This window comes from Lithobates pipiens, unplaced genomic scaffold, assembly GCF_037356315.1.
Source record: "Lithobates pipiens isolate NorthernLeopardFrog02 unplaced genomic scaffold, aLitPip1_a1.2 Scaffold_10, whole genome shotgun sequence".
NCBI lineage: Eukaryota > Metazoa > Chordata > Amphibia > Anura > Ranidae > Lithobates > Lithobates pipiens.
The window spans coordinates 14,762,522-14,787,345 of record NW_027507686.1 but is presented as its reverse complement, the minus strand read 5'-3'; the positions used below and the strand labels follow the sequence as shown (position 1 = coordinate 14,787,345).

At 43.8% G+C, this 24,824-nt stretch overlaps 1 protein-coding gene across 1 annotated transcript in view; it reads left to right on the top strand.

Moving 5' to 3' along the window:
• The window catches only part of LOC143927509 (neural-cadherin-like), a 189,547-nt gene that overhangs the window by 148,097 nt on the left and 16,626 nt on the right, over window positions 1-24,824 (top strand). Inside the window, exons 21-26 of the mRNA XM_077451614.1 lie at window positions 278-504; window positions 4,782-5,059; window positions 17,291-17,496; window positions 19,646-19,776; window positions 22,023-22,150; window positions 24,537-24,654. Coding sequence (XP_077307740.1) covers window positions 278-504; window positions 4,782-5,059; window positions 17,291-17,496; window positions 19,646-19,776; window positions 22,023-22,150; window positions 24,537-24,654 — 1,088 coding nt within the window. The remainder of the gene's footprint in view (window positions 1-277; window positions 505-4,781; window positions 5,060-17,290; window positions 17,497-19,645; window positions 19,777-22,022; window positions 22,151-24,536; window positions 24,655-24,824) is intronic.

The window sequence follows — 24,824 nt, the reverse complement described above, 5'->3', positions numbered from 1 at the left end:
GAAGGGGGGCCCAGGTCAGTTTTTGCATTGGAGGCCAAGCTTCAAGCTATGCCTTTGATTGTCACAAAGTTTGGTAGACATGGAGCTTGTCTTTCTCTACCATGAAAACTTCTCCTTTACTATCTGCTGTCTTGCTATACTGCCTCCAGCTCATCTATTAAAACATAGAACAAAAGAAATCAGTCTTCCCAAAAATGACAAACTTAATCTGGCTGGATGCTTTTGAGACCCTTCCAACCCATCATCTCATGATAGACATTCTGTTTTTCCCTCCTAGATATTACTGCAGAGGAGTTTATCACAAAGGATGAGCATGGAGTGAGTAAAGAGGACCGCCTGCGGAGGGTTCTGGCAGAGGTAGTGCCGTCTCATCTGGATAACGTCCAGTTCTTTGGCCTGTACAGTGAGGGGAGAGTGACGGAGCTCAGGATGGCTGTTCGGGACTCTTCTTCTTACCATAAAGCAGACAAGTTGCAAAACGTGGTCATCAAACACAAGGAAAAGGTGGGTCTTTTGTGGCTTTGAGAGGTTGATGTAGTATGTTCTGACTCACAAGGGGTGATCTGCTGGTCTGTTGGGACATCGACATAAAGACTTTATTGCGGTACTGTCCACAGGATGACACCTAAACTATTGTTTTATATCATATAGACTAGTATATAGTCTATCATATAGACTTTAGGTTGATCATGAAACCATGACCTGACCTCTATTCCATTCAATCAATTAACATCCATAATATTGTCTTTATGGTTGTGCCTGTGGAGAAGAGGAAGGAGACTTTTTCACGCCAACCCAAAGAAGAGATACACTCATTTTCAGACTTTTTTTTCTCAGAGAATAGGTGCAGGAACTACCCTCTTCCAAGTGAAGTCACTACTTGTCTTTGCCACCTAACCACCTCCGAGCACCATCCCTTGGTTCCATCCCCCTACCCACCTCCCAGTACTGCTCCTTCTAGAGAAAACAGAACCAGGTATCATTTTGTGGTGCTATGTATTTTGTATGGATTTTTTTAGGGAAAATATAAAAAGCAGTAAAATAGATCCCCTGCAGCCAGCAACAATCGCCCCCCCCAAGCATTAATAGAACCTTACAGCAACAATAGCCCCCCCCCCCCACAAACAACAAAATACCCCCTACTAACAACAGATCCACCCCAGGAACAATAGACCAGCATCAGCAACAATAGATCTACCAACAGCCAGCATTAATAGGCCCTCCAGCAGCCAGAACTAATCGACCCCTCCTTCAACAGTAGATCCCTCACAGCAACAATTGATAATAGACCCTTCCATCAACAAATACACCCCCCCCCCCCAAAAGATCCTCCAACAGCCAGCACCAATGGACCCTCCAGCACACTTCAGCACCCCTTGCCATTAGATACATGGAGGTGCCGGAACTGCGTTTCCCTACATTCCTGCTAAAAAAAAAAAAAAAACCTGTTCATGCTTATGGTAGTGAAAATACCTTGTCCACTGGGTTGTCTTCAAAAAAACATACACCACCAGCGAATCCAGCAATGTCCAATTTAATCCGCAGTTCCTTTGCTGCATGCTGCCATCTACTTTTCTTATGTCAGCGGGGGCCAGCTGCCTCTTTCTGGGTCTTGCAGCCAGCCCCTCCTCGGTGACGCACCGTGTTACATGTGCAGTATGGTGGATATTTCCCAGTACTTGCACTGAGTACCGGGGATCACCCCGAAGCCTCCTGGGATGCCTGATCTCAGTAGTCCAGGTGGCTTCGGGAGGGAGGGTACATCATTCTCATGTAGGAGGGAGGACCATAAAAATGAACTCTCTGATTGTGCAATGGGGGTAGGAGTGTGCCAAAGGAATATCAAAAGCTTGCATCTTTAATAACTTGGACAATAAAGGTTATCCAAAATGTCTGCCCTAGCTGCTTTTAGAAATATTTGTAATTAATTTTTAATGAATATATAACTGCATTAATTAGGGTTTCCTTTATATCTACCTGGAGCCCGGCTTTAATAAAATATAACTTTTATTGTATAGTAATAACGCGCTTTCAATAGTATAGTATAAGAGTTATGTTCTATTAATTATTAATAGTTATGTTTTATGCATCTCGTGGCACAAGGGTATGTAGGAGCCAATGGATCAAAGTCAACCGAAGGCGGACAACCATTTTAAATTGCAATTCCATTTGTTAAGTGCAATAGAAAAAAAAATATGTGCCTCCCATATGGCCATGACAATTGTTTTTCACCTCTAAAGTGGTTGTAAAGGCTAAAGGTTTTTTTTTTTTTTTAATTACTACTAAACAAATTGCCTACTATAATGTACAAAATTCTCTTAAGCTGGCAAGCAATTATACTAAAAAGACAAGAACCGGGGGGTGCGCATGCCCATGCACCAATGGCCACTTGGTTGATTTATAAAGTATACAGTGCCTTGCGAAAGTATTCGGCCCCCTTGAACTTTTCAACCTTTTGCCACATTTCAGGCTTCAAACATAAAGATATAAAATTTAAATTTTTTGTGAAGAATCACCAACAAGTGGGACACAATTGTGAAGTGGAACGAAATCTATTGGATAATTTAAACTTTATTAGCAAATTAAAAACTGAAAAGTGGTGCGTGCAAAATTATTCGGCCCCTTTACTTTCAGTGCAGCAAACTCACTCCAGAAGTTCAGCGAGGATCTCTGAATGATCCAATGTTGTCCTAAATGACTGATGGTGATAAATAGAATCCACCTGTGTGTAATCAAGTCTCTGTATAAATGCACCTGCTCTGTGATAGTCTCAGGGTTCTGTTGAAAGTGCAGAGAGCATCATGAAGACCAAGGAACACACCAGGCAGGTCCGTAATACTGTTGTGGAGAAGTTTAAAGATGGATTTGGATACAAAAAGATTTCCCAAGCTTTAAACCTCCCAAGGAGCACTGTGCAAGCGATCATTTTGAAATGGAAGGAGTATCAGACCACTGCAAATCTACCAAGACCTGGCCGTCCCTCTAAACTTTCAGTTCAGACAAGGAGAAGACTGATCAGAGATGCAGCCAAGAGGCCCATGATCACTCTGGATGAACTGCAGAGAACCACAGCTGAGGTGGGAGAGTCTGTCCATAGGACAACAATCAGTTGTACACTGCACAAATCTGGCTTTTTTGGAAGAGTTGCAAGAAGAAAGCCATTTCTCAAAGATATCCATAAAAAGTCTCGTCTAAAGTTTGCCACAAGCCACCTGGGAGACACACCAAACATGTGGAAGAAGGTGCTCTGGTCAGATGAAACCAAAATCAAACTTTTTGCCCACAATGCAAAACGATATGTTTGGCGTAAAAGAAACACAGCTCATCACCCTCAACACACCATCCCCACTGTCACACATGGTGGTGGCAGCATCATGGTTTGGGCCTGCTTTTCTTCAGCAGGGACAGGGAAGATGGTTAAAATTGAGGGGAAGATGGATGCAGCCAAATACAGGACCATTCTGGATGAAAACCTGTTGGAGTCTGCAAAAGACCTGAAACTGGGACGGAGATTTATCTTCCAACAAGACAATGATCCCAAACATACAGCAAAATCTACAAAGGAATGGTTCACAAATAAACGTATCCAGGTGTTAGAATGGCCAAGTCAAAGTCCAGACCTAAATCCAATTGAGAATCTGTGGAAAGAGCTGAAAACTGCTGTTCACAAACGCTCTCCATCCAAACTCACTGAGCTCCAGCTGTTTTGCAAGGAAGAATGGGCAAGAATTTCAGTCTCTCGATGTGCAAAACTGATAGAGACATACCCCAAGCGACTTGCAGCTGTAATCGCAGCAAAAGGTGGCTCTACAAAGTATTAACGCAAGGGGGCCGAATCATTTTGCATGCCCCACTTTTCATTTTTTTATTAGTTAAAAAAGTTTCAAAAATCCAATAGATTTCGTTCCACTTCACAATTGTGTCCCACTTGTTGGTGATTCTTCACAAAAAATAAAAATTTTATATCTTTATGTTTGAAGCCTGAAATGTGGCAAAAGGTTGAAAAGTTCAAGGGGGCCGAATACTTTCGCAAGGCACTGTATATATATATATCTATATATATATATAGATATATATCAAATATAGGCAAATGCAGGCCAGTTATAGGTGAATCCAGGAAGGGACTTAGAATAATTAGATGAACAGTGTTGTCACCCTAAGATGGGAAGTGTGTTATTGGCAGGATCACCAGGTGAAACTAAAGGGAAAACAATCCTGGTTTTGAATGGGATGTCCAGAAAGCTGATATAGGCATAAAGCTCAAGGGTTCGCTTTTAGCCATATAGTGTAGATAAGAGTGAAGTCAGGACTTCCATCATCGACCAAGAACATTTTGAGGTCATCAGATCAGCATGACAACCAGGGGGGCCCAATGTCTTGCATAGGAGAGGTCAGCTGTGGTAGCCATCATATCTTCTCTGCTCAGGCTTAAAGTTAATTTCGAAGTATGCAGAGCCTATTTAATGCGCTGGTGACTCCGGGAGAGCTAATGCTTGCTGATGGACCCACTTTCCCTAGATGTAAAGCTTACAGATAAAATCAGACACGAGACATTATGATAGAATCGGTCAGGGCAGATGCGAAAGGCTCGATAAATGTGAAAGCCCTGCTTGTTGCATGAATTATGTATCGGAGGATACAGCCGTACACGGCAATACCATTTGTCCGCTGACATAAAATCCATGCCTTCACTTTGACGGGTGCAATTGCTCTCGGCTATCCTCTGTGAACGCTAACCACGTTGTGTTTTTTTTTTCTTTTTTTGCTTTTGTTCTCATCAGATCCAGGCAGCTGTTCAGACAGAAGTATTCCCAGGGGACAGAGACTTCTGCCTACGTACCATCTGCTTGAGGAATGCGGGGTGCCGAGACCACAGCGCTGTCAGAGACTTCATGAATCTGGTGGATGGGGGCAGCATATCCTTCGTGTCTGTCATCCACGACCTGGCCACAGCGTGCAGGTGTCCACCGTCTGGACGGGCTCGGCCTTCATGTTCCTCTCTACCGTGGAACCCCTGTCTACATGGGGGCACCTGTGTGGACACTGCTAGCGGATACAGGTAAGGTACATCAGGATCGGCAGGTATAAAGAGAACTAGTCATGATGGAGGGGTTATGCCAGAATCTGAATGTTCAGCAATCATTGCAGTTGCCAAACACTTTTATTTGCTCCCTTCCAGTCTCGCCCATATTTTCCCTGGTTGTCCAGGCCTATGCTTTCAAGGATGCCAGATCACTGGCGATATTCTTCATATTTGATGGACCTGTCCTATGTTGGACCATCAATATCACCACAGTCGAATCTGCCTATAAAGTGATGACCAGGCGGTACATGGTCCCTTCCAGACTGGCCCATATTTTCCCTGGTTATCCAGGCGTATGCTTTTGAGGATGCCAGACCACTGGCAATGTCCTTCATATTTGGTGGACATGTCCTATGTTGGACCATTAATACCGCCACACTTGAATCTACCTATAAAGTGATGACTGGATAGTACATGGTCCCTTCCAGACTAGCCCATATTTTTCCTGGACATCCAGGTCTACGTTTTTGAGGATGTCAGACCACTGGCGATGTCCTTCATATTTGGTGGACCTGTCCTATGTTGGACCAATAATATCACCAACTCGAATCTGCCTATAAAGCGATGACCGTGTGGTACATGGTCCCAGCCAGACTGCCCCATATTTTCTACACCCATTTAGACCTATGTTTTTGAACATGCCAGACCACTGGCAATGTCTTTTATATTTGCAGGACCTGGGACGTTTTGGGACGTTGGGATGTTTTTAATCCAGGGTCTTCTCACTATTGCTTACACTACTACGAACAGAGCTCAGAAAAGACAGGTCTTCTTGCGCTTCAAACCCCCCAACATTACTAAATGATAAAGCATGGAAGAAGCAATGTAACCATTTCTCAGAAGCTGAATCTTGCCTAGATGGCATTTTTATTAACGAACAACAGACTAGTACTCTTATTAACACTCATGCCAAATTCCCCAAAAAAACAACTGTAGATCCAGTTCACTTCTGGTTAGTTCACATTGTTGCCAGTCATGCCCTGATGAAGGGGGCACTTGGACCCCCAAAAAGCAATACTTTTTTGTACTCTACCCCTGACTTTTAACCACTTTCAGACCGGACCATTTTGCTGGTAAATGACCAGAGGTCTTTTTACACTTTGGCACTGCGCTGCTTTAACTGGTAATTGCGCGGTCATGCAATGTTGTACCCAAACAAAATTTGCGTCCTTTTCTTCCCACAAATAGAGCTTTCTTTTGATGGTATTTGATTGCCTCTGCGATTTTTATTTTTTGCGATATAAACGTAAAAAGACCGCAAATTTTGAAAAAAAATGATATTTTCTACTTTTTGTTATTAGAAAAATCCAATAAACTCAATTTTAGTCATACATTTAGGCCAAAATGTATTCAGCCACATGTCTTTGGTAAAAAAAAAGTCAATAATTGTATATTTATTGGTTTGCGCAAAAGTTGTCACATCTACAAACTAAGGTACGTTTTCTGGAATTTACGCAGCTTTTAGTTTACGACTGCCTATCTCATTTCTTGAGGTGCTAAAATGGCAGGGCAGTACAAAACCCCCCCAAATGACCCCATTTTGGAAAGTAGACCCCCTAAGGAAATTGATAAGAGGCATGTTGAGCCCATTGAATATTTTATTTTTTTGCCTCAAGCGATTGAATAATGACAAAAAAAAAATTTTTTTTTTTTTTTTACACAAAGTTGTCACTAAATGATATATTGCTCACACATGCTATGGGCGTATGTGAAATGACACCCCAAAATAAATTCTGCTGCTTCTCCTGAGTACGGGGATACCACATATGTGGGACTTTTTGGGAGCCTAGCCGCGTACGGGGCCCCGAAAACCAAGCACCGCCTTCAGGCTTTCTAAGGGCGTAAATTTTTGAGTTCACTTCTCACTACCTATTACAGTTTTGAAGGCCATAAAATGCCAAGATGGCACAAAACCCCCACAAATGACCCCATTTTAGAAAGTAGACACCCCAAGCTATTTGCTGAGAGGCATGTTGAGTTCATGGAATATTTTATATTTTGCCACAAGTTGCGGGAAAATTACAAACTTTTTTTTTTTTTTTTTTTTTTTCACAAAGTTGTCACTAAATGATATATTGCTCACACATGCCATGGGCATATGTGAAATGACACCCCAAAATAAATTCTGCTGCTTCTCCTGAGTACGGGGATACCACATATGTGGGACTTTTTGGGAGCCTAGCCGCGTACGGGGCCCCGAAAACCAAGCACCGCCTTCAGGCTTTCTAAGGGCGTAAATATTTGACTTCACTCCTCACTACCTATTACAGTTTTGAAGGCCATAAAATGCCAAGATGGCACAAAACCCCCACAAATGACCCCATTTTAGAAAGTAGACACCCCAAGCTATTTGCTGAGAGGCATGTTGAGTCCATGGAATATTTTATATTTTGCCACAAGTTGCGGGAAAATTACAAACTTTTTTTTTTTTTTTTTTTTTTTCACAAAGTTGTCACTAAATGATATATTGCTCACGCATGCCATGGGCATATGTGAAATGACACCCCAAAATAAATTCTGCTGCTTCTCCTGAGTACGGGGATACCACATATGTGGGACTTTTTGGGAGCCTAGCCGCGTACGGGGCCCCGAAAACCAAGCACCGCCTTCAGGCTTTCTAAGGGCGTTACAGTTTTGAAGGCCATAAAATGCCAAGATGGCACAAACCCCCCCCAAATGACCCCATTTTGGAAAGTAGACACCCCTAAATTTAGGGGTACACTAGTGAGACTAGGTAATAAATGGCGGGTGCCCTGAAACTATAAAAAAATAACTAACCAACCAGCGTCACCTGTAACAGTTATATGGTGATCACTGGTGAAAGGGTTAACTAGGGGGCAATCAGGGGGCTTTATGCGGTAGTATATGGGGGTCCCTGGCGCTATAAAAAGCTGCGGCGAACCTAAATACCTACTTGCCTAACTAGCGTCACCTGTGACACTAATACAGCGATCAGAAAAACGATCGCTTATTAGGCTGGGTTCACACTGGAGCGATGCGGGAACGCCACGAATGCGCGGCGGGTTCCCGCATCGCATGCCTCCCGGCGGCAGTTCACACTGCCCTATGCGAACTGCTGGGAGTGTCAGTGAAATGTTACTGACACCCCCAGATCAGTTCGCATATCGCAGTGCGATCTGCAAACTCGGATCGCATGGTGTGAACACCCATGCGATCCGATTCTGCTGCGGGCCAAAAAAAGGGTCCCGTGCGAATTTGCGGCGGGTGCGGCGGGTGTGGCGGGTGCGGCGAATGGCTGAACTCGAATCGCACAGAGATCGGATGTGATTTGCACTGCAGTGCGAATCACATCCGTTCTCAAACCGCTGCAATCTGAACCCAGCCTTAGTGACACTGGCGACGGGGGGTGATCACGGGGTTAAACCTTTATTGGGGGGGTTAGGGGGGTACCTTAGAACTAAAGGGGGCTAACCCTAACTGCCCTAACAGTTATTAGTCACAAATGACACCCGCCGGGTGATCAGGGGGTTAAACCTTTATTAGGTAATAAATGGCGGGTGCCCTGAAACTATAAAAAAATAACTAACCAACCAGCGTCACCTGTAACAGTTATATGGTGATCACTGGTGAAAGGGTTAACTAGGGGGCAATCAGGGGGCTTTATGCGGTAGTATATGGGGGTCCCTGGCGCTATAAAAAGCTGCGGCGAACCTAAATACCTACCTGCCTAACTAGCGTCACCTGGGACACTAATACGGCGATCAGAAAAATGATCGCTTATTAGGCTGGGTTCACACTGGAGCGATGCGGAAACGCCGCGAATCCGCGGCGGGTTCCCGCATCGCATGCCTCCCGGCGGCAGTTCACACTGCCCTATGCGAACTGCTGGGAGTGTCAGTGAAATGTTACTGACACCCCCAGATCAGTTCGCATATCGCAGTGCGATCTGCAAACTCGGATCGCATGGTGTGAACACCCATGCGATCCGATTCTGCTGCGGGCCAAAAAAAGGGTCCCGTGCGAATTTGCGGCGGGTGCGGCGGGTGTGGCGGGTGCGGCGGGTGCGGCGAATGGCTGAACTCGAATCGCACAGAGATCGGATGTGATTTGCACTGCAGTGCGGTGCGAATCACATTCGTTCTCATAAACCGCTGCAATGTGAACCCAGCCTTAGTGACACTGGCGACGGGGGGTGATCACGGGGTTAAACCTTTATTGGGGGGGTTAGGGGGGTACATTAGAACTAAAGGGGGCTAACTCTAACTGCCCTAACAGTTATTACAGTCACAAATGACACCAATGCAAAAAAAAAAAAAAAAAAAAAAAAAATGACATTGGTGTCACTGTGACTGGGGGGCAGGGGTAATTGGGGGGGTGATCGGGGGGTAAAGGGGGGGTGTGAGTGTGCCTGGCATGTTCTACTGTGTGTGGGATGTGTTGGTGCAACTCACTGATCCGCTCTCCTCCGTGTCGGAACGAAAAATACCGACACGGAGGAGAGAATACATCACTTCCTCTCCTGTGTTTACATTACAGGAGAGGAAGTGATGTCACCGGGGATTTCTATTCGTCGGGAGCGATCGCGAGGGGGTGGCCATGAATGAATGGCCGTCCCCTCGTCCGGGATCGCTCCCGAACGAAAACCGACCGCCGCAGGCACCGGGCGGGGGCCCGATCGGGCCCCCGACCCGCGGGAGGCAAATCACGTACATGTACGTGCTTATGCCTGCCCGTGCCATTCTGCCGACGTACATCGGCGTTAGGCGGTCGGCAAGTGGTTAATGGAATAAAGTTGTATCTGGTACTCTTAGCAGTGGTGTGGTGCTTCAATTTAAATTTAAGCTGCATTATACTACAAGGGAGTGGAGATCCTCTGAGTGTGGAGATCCTCTGAGCTGTAGAAGCTTCTTGCCCGGGAACACTGATATTTACACATTTACACCGACATTTACACTGACATCAATACCAGTAAGGTAACCCTACAAGTCCAGTGCTATCTTTCCACTTTCCTCATCTAAGCCCAGATGAAGGGGGTGATATCTGGCCCCAAAACACGTTAGCTACTGTACTAGTATTAAACTTCTTTTCAAACCTCTGGGTTTTAGAAATTCAGAATTGTGTCAGCATAGCTCAGGGGAGTCATTTTGACCCCTCGATGTGTGGAATCTGTCTACCCAACAACAAGACGTTCCATGTGGATCACACCAATTGGAACTTAAAATGGTCACATCTATTTAGCGTCATGTTCCAAGGTCATCAATCTACCCCCCAGAGCAGATAAATATTCATGACCTAGTGATTAAGACTTTCCACACTGATTACTGGAACCTCCTTCCAGCATCAAGCTGAAGAAATCCACGCACCAGACCTATGGAAAACCTACAGAACCCAGAAAAGGGTACTGTAATTATTAGCTTAGACTGGTTGCAGCCTAGCGGTAATACATTCTAAATATATTAAAGACAGGAATGCATAGGGCAGGGTCACTACACCTCTGAGCTGAAACCTTTAGCCAACTCAATATTGAACCCTTTGGACTAAGACTGAGATGCCTTTAAAGTGGTTGTAAACCCTTTACAACCACTCTAACCTACAGGTAAGCCTAGATTAAGGCTTACCTATAGGTGCTTGAAATATCTCCCAGACCTGCACGATCTAGGACAGTGATGGTGAACCTTGGCACCCCAGATGTTTTGGAACTACATTTCCCATGATGCTCGGGCACTCTGCAGTGTACTGGAGCATCATGGGAAATGTAGTTCCAAAACATCTGGGGTGCCAAGGTTCGCCATCACTGATCTAGGAGATATTTGCAAATCGCTGTACGGCGATTTCTCCTGCGCATGCACTGGAGTCAGAAAGGGCACGCTGTGCTGTTTCTAGCTCGGTTCATGCCATTAAAGGCGGCTCCCACACGCATGTGTGGGAGTGACGTCACACAACGTCATGCAACTACGGCCAGTCACAGAGCCGGAGTTCGCGGCCCCAGAAGGAAGAGGGGTGAAGAATGGACGCTCGCTACTAGCGAGGAAGAAGGGGACATAGCGGGCTTCTCCTGCAGGTACGTGTCACACAATGGGCTACTATGCGATGCATAGTAGCCCATTATGCTTTACCTTTGCAGGGAAACAAAGAGGAAGTAACACCCAACAGGGTTTACTTCCTCTTTAAAGTTCATATGCGTGTAAGGCAGAGGTAGGCAACCTCGGCCCTCCAGCTGTGGTGAAACTACCAATCTCATCATGTCTCTGCCTCTAAAGCCCCATACACACCATCAGTTTTTCTGCTGAGTTTTTCCTTCAGAGTTACCAAAAACATATAATATGAGGTCAAACGTTAGGCGTTTCAATTTGTATGCAATCAGGCAGGCCCTTGCACTACATGGTTTTGGTAAACCTGAAGGAAAAACTCAGCAGAAAAGTCATGCCTGTGATTTTTAGGGTCTTGCAATGTCTCATGGGACTTTGAGTTTCAAAACAGATGGAGGGCTGAGGTCAGAGCTGGACTGGGACAAAAAATTGGCCCTGGACTTCATCCAGATCGGCCCACTTTAATTTTGCAAACACGCCCAAAAAGGCAGCCAATAGCCCAGAGTTCCCGACCAACCCCAGGCCTTGGGACTAATAATGATCATCGGTAATAAGGAGTCCCGGAGATTTTTGGGGGCCCATCGGACACTGTAGTTCCGGAATGAAGGTGCCCGGGACCTGGGACAGACATGCCAAATGGCAGCCTAAAACCGGCCCACTGAGCCATTAGCCCACCGGGAAACTCCCGGGAGTCCTGATGGCCAGTACATGCCTGGCTGAGGTTGCCCACCCCCGGTGTAAGGGAAGGTGTCCCAATACTTTTTGTAATATAGTGTATCTAACAGATATGTACAAAAGATGGACAGATCCAAAAACTACCAGGTAGGTAGGAACATCCAGATCTACCCAAGAAGTTATCACTGTTGAAAAATGAATATAAGAATCTGGGTCTGACTCAGCCCTTGGGCTTCACCTGTAGCTAAAATATAACTTTTGGGTGGGTTAATATCAGAAAGTGATGCTTATGATTCTGAGGATTATGAGTGATAATGGGGTCTTCTGTGATGTGTTGGAGGCAATACAAAGCTTCTGGGGCTAGAGCAACCATGACAAACTATGCATACTAATTCAACAGTGATTCCTTCCAACATTGTAGACATTTTTTACAATGCATCCTATTTCAACACTGATATATAAATATAAATATAAATATATATATATATATATATATATATATATATATATATATATATAGTAGCTAGTATTTATAAAGCATGCAATACATACTGATATAAAATTTTTCCTCCTATGTTTAGTTGTGCATTAATTCTAGGGTCTGCCCAAACAAAACGCCACCAAATAAATGGTAAAAGCAATTTACAAAGTTGATGATTTCATTGCCCTGCCTTACCATATGACAAATACAGAAAATGTGTTATAGGTCTTTAAAAATCTGTTACATATTTTAGATTTTCTTTCCTTTCCTGCAAGCCAATATAATTTATTAATTTGAGTAATTTCCTCCCCCTATATTTCGGTTCTCTCTGCTGCCGCAGCCAAGACGGATTAAGCCCCCAGTTTTCCTCTGATGCCGTCAACCCGTAATATTCTTAGAAGCACTTTAAATAATTTTTTTCGCAGACATCTTTGTTCATTTTTTTAGCACGCTGTTCTGCTCGGCAAGGCTTAGCGATATATTTTATAGAAATCAGAGTGGAGGGAAGGGATTAGAAGAGCGGCCCCGGCAGATGGAGGAGTCATTTGTATTCATTAAATGCTGTTCTACCAGAAAAAAAGATGTTTGTGTAATGTATGCACTGATGGTATTTCTATAATCCGAGTCTAAATCTGATTGCAGCTGTTTAACCATTTTGTCAAGAAGCACCTGTCTTTTGGGCTTTGTCAGCTAGACCCATGAACTTCGCAGGAACTGACCACGGTACTTTCTACCATGGCCTCCGCTAAGTTTATTAGGTCAAATTGGGAATGACTACCGTTAGTTAATGGGTATGTCCATGTAGCGCTACCCTCCATAGGAGCCGCTGGATTTTAACTGGTTCTTCCCCAAACAGTGCATAGGCCACCGTTCACACAGGCAACAATCCATTCACTCTGGCTCCATTAAACAGTCTAGGGCTGGGATATGCAATTAGCGGACCTCCAGCTTTTGCAAAATTACAAGTCCCATCATGCCATTGCCTCTGGGCGTCATGCTTGTGGCTGTCGGTCTTGCTATGCCTCATGGGACTTGTAGTCCTGCAACATCCCTGGCCTGTCTTTTGAAGATTTCTCGCTTGTAGAACTTTAACAGGAGACGGGTATGGGATACTCTAGAGTTTTTAAGAACAGTAGACAGAGGACAATCTTCTCTTAGTAAAGATAGCACAGTTTACCTCTCAGAGCTAGGGACCATGAAATAATCTTGCAGCTGGGGACAATGGGATAGCTTGCAGAACAATTCTCTCATAGATGGGGACCATGAGATAATTTGAAGAACAGTTAAAGGCTCATAGCTGGGGACCTTGAGATAGCTTGCAGTTGCAGAACATTTAAAGTCTCATAGATGGGGACCATGAGATAGTTTGAAGAACAGGTAAAGGCTAATAGATGGTGACCATGAGATAGCTTGAAGAACAGTAAGATTCTAACAGCTGAGGACCATGAGGTAGCTTGCAAAACAGCTAAACTCTCTACTCACAAGTCCCAGAGCAGGCACTTCCACAGGCTTGATTCATTAATGGAGAAGACCAGCAGCCAGTCCAGGCATTACTGAGGGGCAAGCAGCCCCATGAAGCTCAATGATCCATCCCTCGGAGGGGGGGAGACAGTCTGCTCCGGGCTCCAGCCTAATTACTAACCTCCTAGACAACCGTCTGGTCTCTCCCCAGGCATTGGCCAGGGCATAGTAAATATTCAGGCCAGTCATTTGAATTTCCCTCCCTAAGCTCTGGAAGCTTCTGCCCAGAGGCAGGGGGAAACAATCAAACACTTATGCCGCGTACACACGATCGGAATTCCGGCCAGAAAAAGACAGATGAGAGCTTTTCATCGGAAAACGCAACCGTGTGTACGCTCCATCGGAATTTAGCTGTCCGAATTTCCGCCAGCCAAAAATTGATAGCATGTTCTCAATTTTCCCGATGGAAAAACTTTCTATCGGAAATTACGATTGTGTGTATGCAATTCTGACATGACAAAAATCACGCATGCTCAGATTCAACTATGTGGCGGAAGCTATTTGCTACTGGCTATTGAACTCCCTTTTTCTAGTCCCATCGTACGTGTTGTACGTCACTGTGTTCTAAACGATCGGAATTTGGTGTGACTGTGTGTAGGCAGGACAGTTTGAGCGGAATTCCGACAGGAAAACCATCAGAGCTTTTTCCGACGAGAATTCCGATTGTCTGTACGCGGCATAAACCACAAGCAGACCAAGGCAAACAATCATTGCTACTGATTACAGAGCAAGCCAAAAATGAAAAAAAAAACTTATTACATACTTACATAGTTTGTTGGAAGGTGTTAATGTAGGCTTTGTGTTTGTGTGTAATTTTACTGTAAGCACTTCATTTATGTGTGAGTTATAACTATGAGGTTAATTGCATGCAATGGTGCATTGGCCGGAGGCAAGGTCACTTTCTGTTGTGAGGGTAGTTCCCAATGGTTTAGGGTCTTTGGTCCTATGTGGGAGCAGGGGAGCCCACACAACCTACGATGAGCTCGTTATATCAGTCCACCTGTAATGGAACCTGGAGGTGGGAAGTGCTAAAGGTATGAGCATCATTGTGCAGCCTCACCATTGTGCAGCCTCATCATTGTACAGCCTTACCATTGTACGGCCTCACCACTGAATTGCCTAAACCAGGGGTCTCCAGATTGTCTAAACAAAGGGCCGGTGTATAGTCGAATACTGTCCCCCGTCGGATAGTGTCTGCCCTGTACTGCGCTTGCACAGTATGGAAGACAAGGAGACGATGAAAGTCTCCAAAGATCAGTGGCGCCTGCTTCAAGCCCCACCATCCAAGTGGACATAGAGTTAGAATAAAAAATTGGCGAGCTAAGCGAGCGTGGATGGTGGGGCTTCAACCTGGACTCAGTGCGCAGGCGCCTTTCATCTAACGAGACTTTCGGAGCCTCCTTGTCCTTCATACGGTCTGGACAATATCCGATGGGGGGACAGTTTTTAGCAGAACACCGGTCTATTGTCCTTCAGACTTTAGGGGGGGGGGGGCAAACTGTGGCCAGTGGGAGTGGAAATTTTCCTAGCATCAGTGGGAGCAAACATCACCAAATTTGGTATTAGGGGAAGGAATAGTGCTCCATTGTTGGTGTCATTGGGAAGAATAGTGTCCCATAGTTGATGTCAGTTGGAAAAATAGTGTCTTGTACCAGTGGGAGGGATAGTGTGCCAAAGGCCAGATATAGGCAAGCAAAGGGTCACATCCGGCCTCCAGGCCGCAGTTTGGAGACCACTGGCCTAAACAATTGCTTCATCTGTGAGTGCTTTATGTTCAGCTAGCAGATTCATAGTTGAATAGTCCAATGTAATGGAATTGACTGTGTAAATGTTATCTACTATGCAGAGCAATGTCATATGTTTGTGACAACCTAGTGAACTACACTCAGTAAATAGGTTTGTTTATTCTACAAGTCTGGTCTGGTCACGTAATGAAGATAAGCTCATGTGTGCCATGACAGTGTGTGCAAATAGGGGAATCAAATCACCAAACCTTGGTGGCTAAGATGCCTCCCACCACAATCCACTGTTCTCTGGCAGTTCAGTGAAGGCCAAGCGAGAGGGCAAGCCATGCACACAGCAACTTCCCTCTCTAGCCAGCATTGTTGGATCCAAGCCCTTCTCCCTCTCCTGAGTTCTCAGTCCTTTCGGGGGACTCAAGCTGTCTGTATGTGGTTCTGCCCTTCATTGCTCTGCCATTGTATTTTCCTGCAGGCTGAGGCTCCTTTCTTTCTCTGATCAAAAGCTTAGGTGGGCCAGGCTCCTCTCTCCTCCCAAGCAAGCTGGGAGAAGAAGTCAACACTGTCCATTCAGGTCCAGGACTGTACCATTCAGGGAACTACATTTCCTAGTAGTCCCTGCATGTGACTCCAGTGGGGAGGGCTAACAGCCCAGCCTTGGTGGTGGACAGTCATTATAATTTCTCCTGCCTGTTTCTAAGGGTGGGAACAAGTTCCAAACTGGTTGTAGCCAATTAGCATCCCTGTTTCCTCCCTGCAATCTGATGATCCGCTAAGGACGGGGCAAATGAGGGAGAAATGAGCTGTGGCCAGGTTGCAATGCACAGCTGTGCGGCTTAAAGGGACTTAAATACACTATTATGCCACGAAAACACGACCATACTTTCGATGAACTGAACTCTGTAGGACTTTTTGATGGACTTTGGACAGAGTTCCGACAGAGTTCTGACGAAACAGACTTGTCTACACACGTTCACACCAAAGTCCGACTGATTTGAACGTGATGACGTATGACCAGACTAGAATAAGGAAGTTAGTAGCCAGTAGCCAATAGCTGCCCTTGTGTCGTTGTTTTTCCGTCGGAGTAGCATACAGACGAACTGAGTTTTTGACCGGACTCGAGTCCGTCGGAAAAATTTGAAACATACTCTATTTCTAAAGTCCATCTGATTTTTTGGACAGCAAAGGTCCAATGAAGCCCACACACGATCGAATTGTCTGACGGATTTGTTCCATTGGACCTTTGCTGTCGAAAAAGTCCGGTCTTGTGTACGCGGCATTACTTGCTTTCTCATGTACTTCTGTGTTTTGACTATTGATGAGTCATATGATGATTGGAGTTATAAGGAGGTGGAAGCCTTGGGGTAAATATATGGAGAATTTTTAAGATCTTTATTATTTAAAGTCCCTCATATCTGGTGAGTGTGTTGTTCTGAATGTGAATGAAAGGGCACAGTAGGAACATAAGACTTGTTGAACTTTAGTGGCGTACATCACAGGTGGTGGGTTCTTCTAACTTTAACTGTTTTCTGGAAAAGTCAACTTTTTTCACCATTATGATTCCAACACATTAAGACTACATTTAGAAGACCATTCTTGGATAAACTGAATTTCATTGTTCATTGACACTAGTATTTAAGGGTGCTGTTTCTCATTGCTCATATCTTATATTTCTGAAATATTGTTACCGGGTGTAAAGTCACCAAGCCTAACAAGTACTTTTTTTTGGGCTTGGCCTTAGGTGCCAGTGCCTGCCGCAGTTCCGTGGACCACTATGTCAGCTGACCCTCCACAGTTTCCATGGCAATGGATACACTTGGTTCCCGCCAATCAAATTTTGCTCTGAGGTCCGTCTGTCTCTGGAGTTCATCAGTGACCAATCGGATGGGACGTTATTGTACCACGGACCTGTGTCCAACCAGGACGCAGAGGATTCCTTGTCTCTTGGTAAGTGCATCTGAATTGTTTTAATATGGAATAAAATTGAAATGCGGTTCTAAAACTTGTGAATGCTGCTCCAAAATGCATTTAAACCTGAACACTAGTGAAGCCGCAAAACATTAAGTTAAAATACATTTATGGGAATTGTTTCACCTGATTTATAATCACAAGATTTACAATGACATTCACAGACCTCCTTGCAGACTATGATACATTTAGGGCAGGTCCTGATCCAGGACCCGCTCCAGCCTTTCATTGGAAGGCAGCAGCCGTACACTGATTAAGTCATTGCTGTGCTATCTATCCTGTAAGCTTGTGCACATAATTAGACTGACAGCATGGAGCATAGGAATGGAGCCCCATGTGGCCACTAGTGTTGCTCCTCCCCTTTGCCAGCCTGAGTGCTGCATAAAGATTAAAGAGACAGATTAAAGTATCTATAATAGTTTTATCGAAATGCAGGGCTTTTTTTTCAGGTGGAACTCGGTTCCACCACCTCTGGCTCAGACCCTTTGGTGTCTGCTCACCACAATCACTTGTAAATACAGAAGTCCGGTTTCTGTGTTTACAAGTGACAGCTCTGCACTCTGTGTGTAACACCCCTGAACTCTGCACTCTGTATGTAATGCAATCCTTGTATTTAATGCCCCTTTAAGACCCTCCTACTGTTATGCCACGTACACACGATCGGAATTCCGGCCAGTAAAAGACCAATGAGAGCTTTTCATCGGAAAATGCGACCGTGTGTATGCTCCATCAGAATTTAGCTGTCCGAATTTCCGCCAGCCAAAAATTGATAGCATGTTCTCAATTTTCCCAACGGAAAAACTTCCTATCGGTAATTCTGATCGTGTGTATGCAATTCCGACACTCCAAAAAATCACACGTGCTCAGATTCAACTACGAGATGGAAGCTATTGGCTACTGGCTATTGAACTTCCGTTTTCTAGTCACGTCGTACGTGTTGTACGTCACCGCGTTATAAATGATCGGAATTTAATGTGACCGTGTGTAGGCAAGATAGCTTGAGCCGAATTCCGTCGGAATTCCGTCGGGAAAACAATCAGAGCTTTTTCCGAGGAGAATTCCGATCGTGTGTACGCGGCATTAGTAAAATTTGACTGACCACAACCCACTATTTGATGTGATTTGGATGGTGTGTGTAGAGGGAGGGGTTTTGGGAGGTCGTGGTTGAGTTCCTGTCTAAATGTAACACGTTCTGCAGAAGGTACTGAAGCCGCTCTTTATGTCCAGGGCAGGTAGGGAGAAACGAGCTGTGGCCAGTTTGTGATGTTCAGCTGAGCGGCTTAAAGGGGCATTACTATGACAGCAAGGAAACTGAGTTAAGCCTTGTACACACGGTCGGAGAATCCGTCGGAATGTGTCCTATCGGACCGTGTCGTCGGATAATCCGACTGTGTGTGGTATGCATCGGACTGTTTCCGTCGGAATATCCATCGGATCCAATTTTCCAACATGTTGGAAATATTTCCCGACCAACTGGTTCGATCGGACATACTCCGATCATGTGTAGAGAATTTTGATCGGACCAAGTGCCACGCATGCTCAGATCAAATTCCTACATCAAAGCTATTGGCTACTAGCCTGAACGTAGTCCCATCGTAACGAAATTACATCATCACGTTCTGAATGATCTGATTTTTCGACAACTTAGTCCAACCGTGTGTATGCAACAGTTTCGGACAAGATGCGACGGACAAAATTCGACGGATTTGGTTGTCAAAATCTCCGACCGTGTGTACAGGGGCTTAGACTGACAGCATGGCGCATAGAAATGGAGCCCCATTTGGACCCTATTGTTGCTCCTTTCCCCTTCCACTCAGAGTGCTGCTGTGCAAGGGATAAAAGAGACAGATTAAGGTATTTATAAAAGTTTTATCTAAATGTACATTTGAAAAATAATAACATATTCCTTAGAAAATATTGAAGCTGCTTTGCTAGTCTATAACAGGTAGGTAGATGGCCTCCCAAAATTGGATGACCACATTGTAGCCATCGTTCGGCTGTAGCATGGTCGGCAAGTGGTTAAGCTTTGACAATAAAACCTGGAAGCTGATTGGTTTCTGTGCAGAACTGCACCAGATTTTGCCTCTCCAGTTTTAAGTAAATCTCCCCCATTTTTTCCCCTCTGTAGATATCACACAGGGCATTCTAAGGCTCACAATCAGACAAGCTGGCAGCACCCAGTTACAACTCCAGTTACCAGAGAGTGTGAACGTGACCGACAACAGCTGGCATCGACTAGACCTCAAACTAAGGAACAAGGTGAGTCTTTTATTTTAACTACGACTTTAATATTCAGAGTGCTCAGAGAAATGCGATTACACGGATGCTGATTTATGCACAAAGGAGACATTGCTGGCAGCAATCAATCACGTTTTTTCTTTGAATTTTTATTCTGCGATAAAAAGTGACAGTTGCGATCTGACTAGTTCCCGTGGGTAGCGCTGTCACATGTATTTATTTATTTTTTTAATTGGAGCCCAACTCTTCTAGGAACTTGAAATGTACAATTAAAATATCTCTAAAACCAAAACCTATTTTTGAAAAATTAGGCTAGGTTCACATCTATGCGTGTTGGGAATACGTGCAAATATCACGCACTTTCCCGACAAGCAGAGAAAGGCACTAACATTTAGCAGACATGGGGCAGTGCCACAAATTATTAATGGTACCCCCCACACATATGCAATCGCAGGAGAATGGTGCGGCACGTTTTTGGAAGAGTCAGGGGCTTATTATTCTGTGTTTTCCGCACATAGGAAATCAGGTTGAAGCAGATGTAGGACTACCCCTACAGGAGGCACTAATAGTGTTGGGTCCTTTGTTCTCACCTCGCCCTGTAAATTGGAACAGTGCGAAACGGTTAAAACCAAATTAATGACCTATATACAGTGCTCAGTATGGATCCTTTGCCGGCTGCGTTGGGGCCCTTGTGCCATTTGCAAGCTTTATGAAAGCTGGCCACCCCTGCACAGAGTGTGGTGGTAGTGGGCTATACACTGTAGATTGAGGTGCAGGCCAATGGACTGAACAGATGTAAAGTCAGTATGGACATTGCAGACTAACCAGGCAAGAGAATGGATAACTGAGTGGAATATGACTTGTGTAGGGAGATAAGTCTAGATTTTGCTCGCTGATCAGCTCCTTGAATCGAGTTGATGTAACATGTTAAATGGGCTGCCCTACGCCCGACGTTTGGGAACGCACACACACTCCATTACACCTGTAAGTGTGAACCAAGCCTAAGAACCCATTTCAGGTTTTCATTGCTGTTCTTCCCTCACCCCAATGCCTGCTGGGAGAATTCATCCCTGTCTTGGAGGGCAAAATAGAAAATGATGGAAAATCCAAAATGTTATATTTGTCCCTGGATTAGGAATAAAGGGGAAGTGTACCAATGGGGACACCTCTTCAAGTGACAACTGTCTAAGACGAGAATTCACTTTGGAGAGATTTCTTTTAAAGCATTTGAATAAAAAATGGATCCTGCTCCTTTAAGCATGGTATATGACACAGTGCTTGTCCTGTGTCATTTGGCTACCCTGTAACACTTAAAAAAAACCTGGCTGATCCTGCCAGGTTCTCCCCACCACTCTGTCAACTGACCACGGTGTATCAGGGCTGCTGAGCCCTGCCACTGTGGTCAGTTTCATCAGCAGCCTGCTATCTGCTCTCCTCTCTGCTCTTATGTCCTCCTCTCTCTCCTCCCCTCTCTGTCTGTGTGTGATCACCCCTCCCCCTCCTGCTGCTCTCATAACACTGACCTGTATACACCATTAGCACTGCCTCCTATTGCAGTGTCCCCCCTGTGAATGATTTATAAATATAAATGCTGTAAATACCTAATTTAGGAGCAGAGATTGCGATCACATGACCTTCCAGCCCTCTCCTCCTCCTCTCCTCCTCCAGACTGACATCAGCAGGGGAATTTCAGCCCCGCCCACTGCATCTCTGAGGAGGAAAGGAGAAAGCTGGCTGGTCATGTGATCGCAATCTCGGCAGTGAAATTAGGTATTTTCAGCATTTATTTTTTATAAATCAAACACAGAGGGGACACTACAATAGGAGGCAGTGCTGATGGTGTGTACAGGTTAGAGTGGCTTAACAAATACCTTAATTTTCTGCTGGGCCTCTGGCACAGAAAATGAAGAACAAAATTGCAAAAAATTAGGATGATAGAATTCTCCAACCTTTTCAAATATAAACAAAAAAATTATTGGCCTTATTTATATTTTAAGTGGTCTATTTAATTTTTTATTTAAAAAAGAATGCTACTCGAATGTCTCAGCATAACGTATCTAATATGTTTATTTCCCATGATCGTCAGCTCCATCTATTGACCATAATGTGGAATTTTCCTGAAATACTTTAATGGTAATAATACCACATTATGGCCACAAGATGGAGCTGAGGACCAAAGGAAAGAAACATATTGGACCCATTATTGGGATTATTTGTGATTTATTTATTTTTTTAGACCCCTTAGTGTAAAACATGCTTATTTTTAGGCAGTGATGTTGACCCTGGACCATTGTAGTTCAGCTATCATTTCCGAGAAGGAGGGAGTCGGCAAGAGGTTTCTATCGGAGGACCGTGCAATGTGCGAAGCCCAAGGACAGATGATGCAAGAATGGAGGTAACAAGGAAAATTGTCACCTATTTATGCCAGAATTTTCTCAGTTCCATGACTGAAAAGAACGCAAATTAAATAAATGATAGGGGCAGGCCAGGGACAGTCGGGTTGGGGAGAGGAAGGGGCTAGATGAAATATATATATATATATATACACACACACACACACACACACACACACACACACACACACACACCTGACCCCCTTAAACAATGCATGGGCATGTTGGGGTCCTCCCTGTAACCATACAACAGGAAGCACTTGAGGTGCATGATGCCACTTGACATTGGGGCAGGACCAAGCCAGTTATAACGTTGCCTGCCTGACTTACATCTGGCCTTACTTTAACTTATACGATGATCTTATTTTCCCACTTTCGCTTGAGTCCCTACAAAGTTCTTCAACAGCTCTCATTATGTTGAACATTATTTGTGATACACGGAATAGTTTATTTATCCAATTGATTTTTGTAATTTTCATATTGCTTTCCTTTGTTTATGTACTAAAAATGTCATAAACCAAGAATGCAAAAAAAAAGTATAAATATGTAATATAATATAGAATAAAATACACTGAATTTATAAAATATTATATAATAATATTATTTAATTATTGTATAATTATATCAATAATAATAATTATTATTATTATGTTTTTTTCACTTTTGTCAAAAAAAAAAAAAAAAAAAAAAACCTTCCTCACTTTATTCATGTTTTGCTTGGTGTAAATTAAATGTTCTTTGTAGTACAAGCCAAGGAAACTTAGACCTCTGTAGTGTATTAATACTTCTACTAAACAGTGTACGCAGCATTTTCTTCTCCCAGCAAAAGCAACAAAACACACCACAGAAAACTGATCTGCTTCAGTTGAACTTTAGCGCAAATCCACCGAACGAGCCCCCAATTGTTTTGCTTGGTGTCTATAAGCCCTTGTACACACGGTCGGACATTCCGATGGACAATGTCCGATAGGGCCGTGTTGTTGGATAATCCGACAGTGTGTGGGCTCCATCGGACTGTTTCCGTCTGAGTATCTGACGGACCAAGTTTTCCAGCTGGGCTATAAAATTTTCTGACAACATGATCCGATCGGACTTTGTCCGATCATGTGTAGAGAATTCCGATCGGACAAAGTGCCACGCATGCTCAGATCAAATTCCTAGACCAAAGCTATTGGCTACTAGCCTGAACGTAGTCCCATCCTAATGAAATAACGTCATCACGTTATGTACGATCGGATTTTCGGACAACTTTGTCCGACCGTGTGTATGCAACAGTTTCTGACAAAATCCGTTGGACAAAATACGACGAATTTGGTTGTCGGAATGTCCGACCCGTGTGTACAAGGGCTTAAAGGTTCTTTGCGGTACAATCCAAGGAAACTCAGACCTCTGTAAGTCTATTTTTTTTTTTTTTTAAGTTTTATTTATTGCTTTTAACACAAGTATACACAAGACCCAACCCGGGCCATACACACATATAAACTATTTACATTACTTCAGCGTCGACTCTCTCTTCCTCCTTCCAGACCCTCATTCAGTAAAAAATAACACAGTAATAATAAGGCAACCTGTTTTTAGTAACAGGCAATGGTACATTTTTACGATATGTCTGGCAATTACCTACATGTTAAATCGTACTACACGTGCGTGCTATTAGGTGCCACGCAATCTGCTACCGTAGTTTCCCTATTCATCCAACTGCCCCACACTTTATGAAATTTCTGCGGTATGCCCCTACTAATGTATGTAGCCTTATATAAAGGTGCAGCCCTATTAACAGACCTCTGTAGTCTATTAAGGCTTTTGCTAAACAGGAAAAACTGCACATACAACTGCAGAAAAAAACACAATTTAAAGCATGCAAAGTATTACAAAACATGCCTACAACATGCACAAGCCAAATATCCTTTCTAGCAAAATAAGCATGTGCAATATGTCTGCAATAAGTAAATTAAACACTTACTCAACTGGAGTAATCTCCTGGAGTCCGACACCAAAAATCTTCCCCTGAAGTCTTCCAGCATACAGTTGTTTTGGAAGACAAAGGGACAACGTGTGTGTTGGAAGACTTCGGAGGAGAACAATTCACAAAAAAAAGTTTGGTTTGGATTTCTATTATAATATTAAAAATATATTTAACATCAATGTAATGACTTTAGATTAAAATACATACAGCATTACCTTCATATAGGAACAAAATTATAATTGTATACATTTGAAGCCTGAAGTTCCTCTGATGGTCTCCTCCTGCAGCTGCCTGTTCCATAGTGAGCATCCATTGGAGGAGATGTCCAGGGGAATTTCCCAGCATGTCTGCATATTGAATAAGTCATTTCCGCACACATTTCCTAGTATTTTTATATTTTTTTATGTGTTTTTTATTCAAAGACTTTGGAATCCACACCATGTTCTGCAGCTGGGTGGGATTAAGGCATCTCCTTCTCATCCACACCTACCATCGGCCCATTTTAAAGGATGTCTACGTAACCTTATCATTAATAAGCAGGTAAGTGAGGTTAAAGGTAGTGTTGAAAAAATTTTGTGCGGAAAACTATCCTTTGGCCACTGAAACGATCCAAAAATGTACATATTTATTTATGAAACCTCACTGTCTGAACATGTCAATGTTTGCTCCTTATTTATTTATTTATTTATTTATTTATTTTTTTACATGGC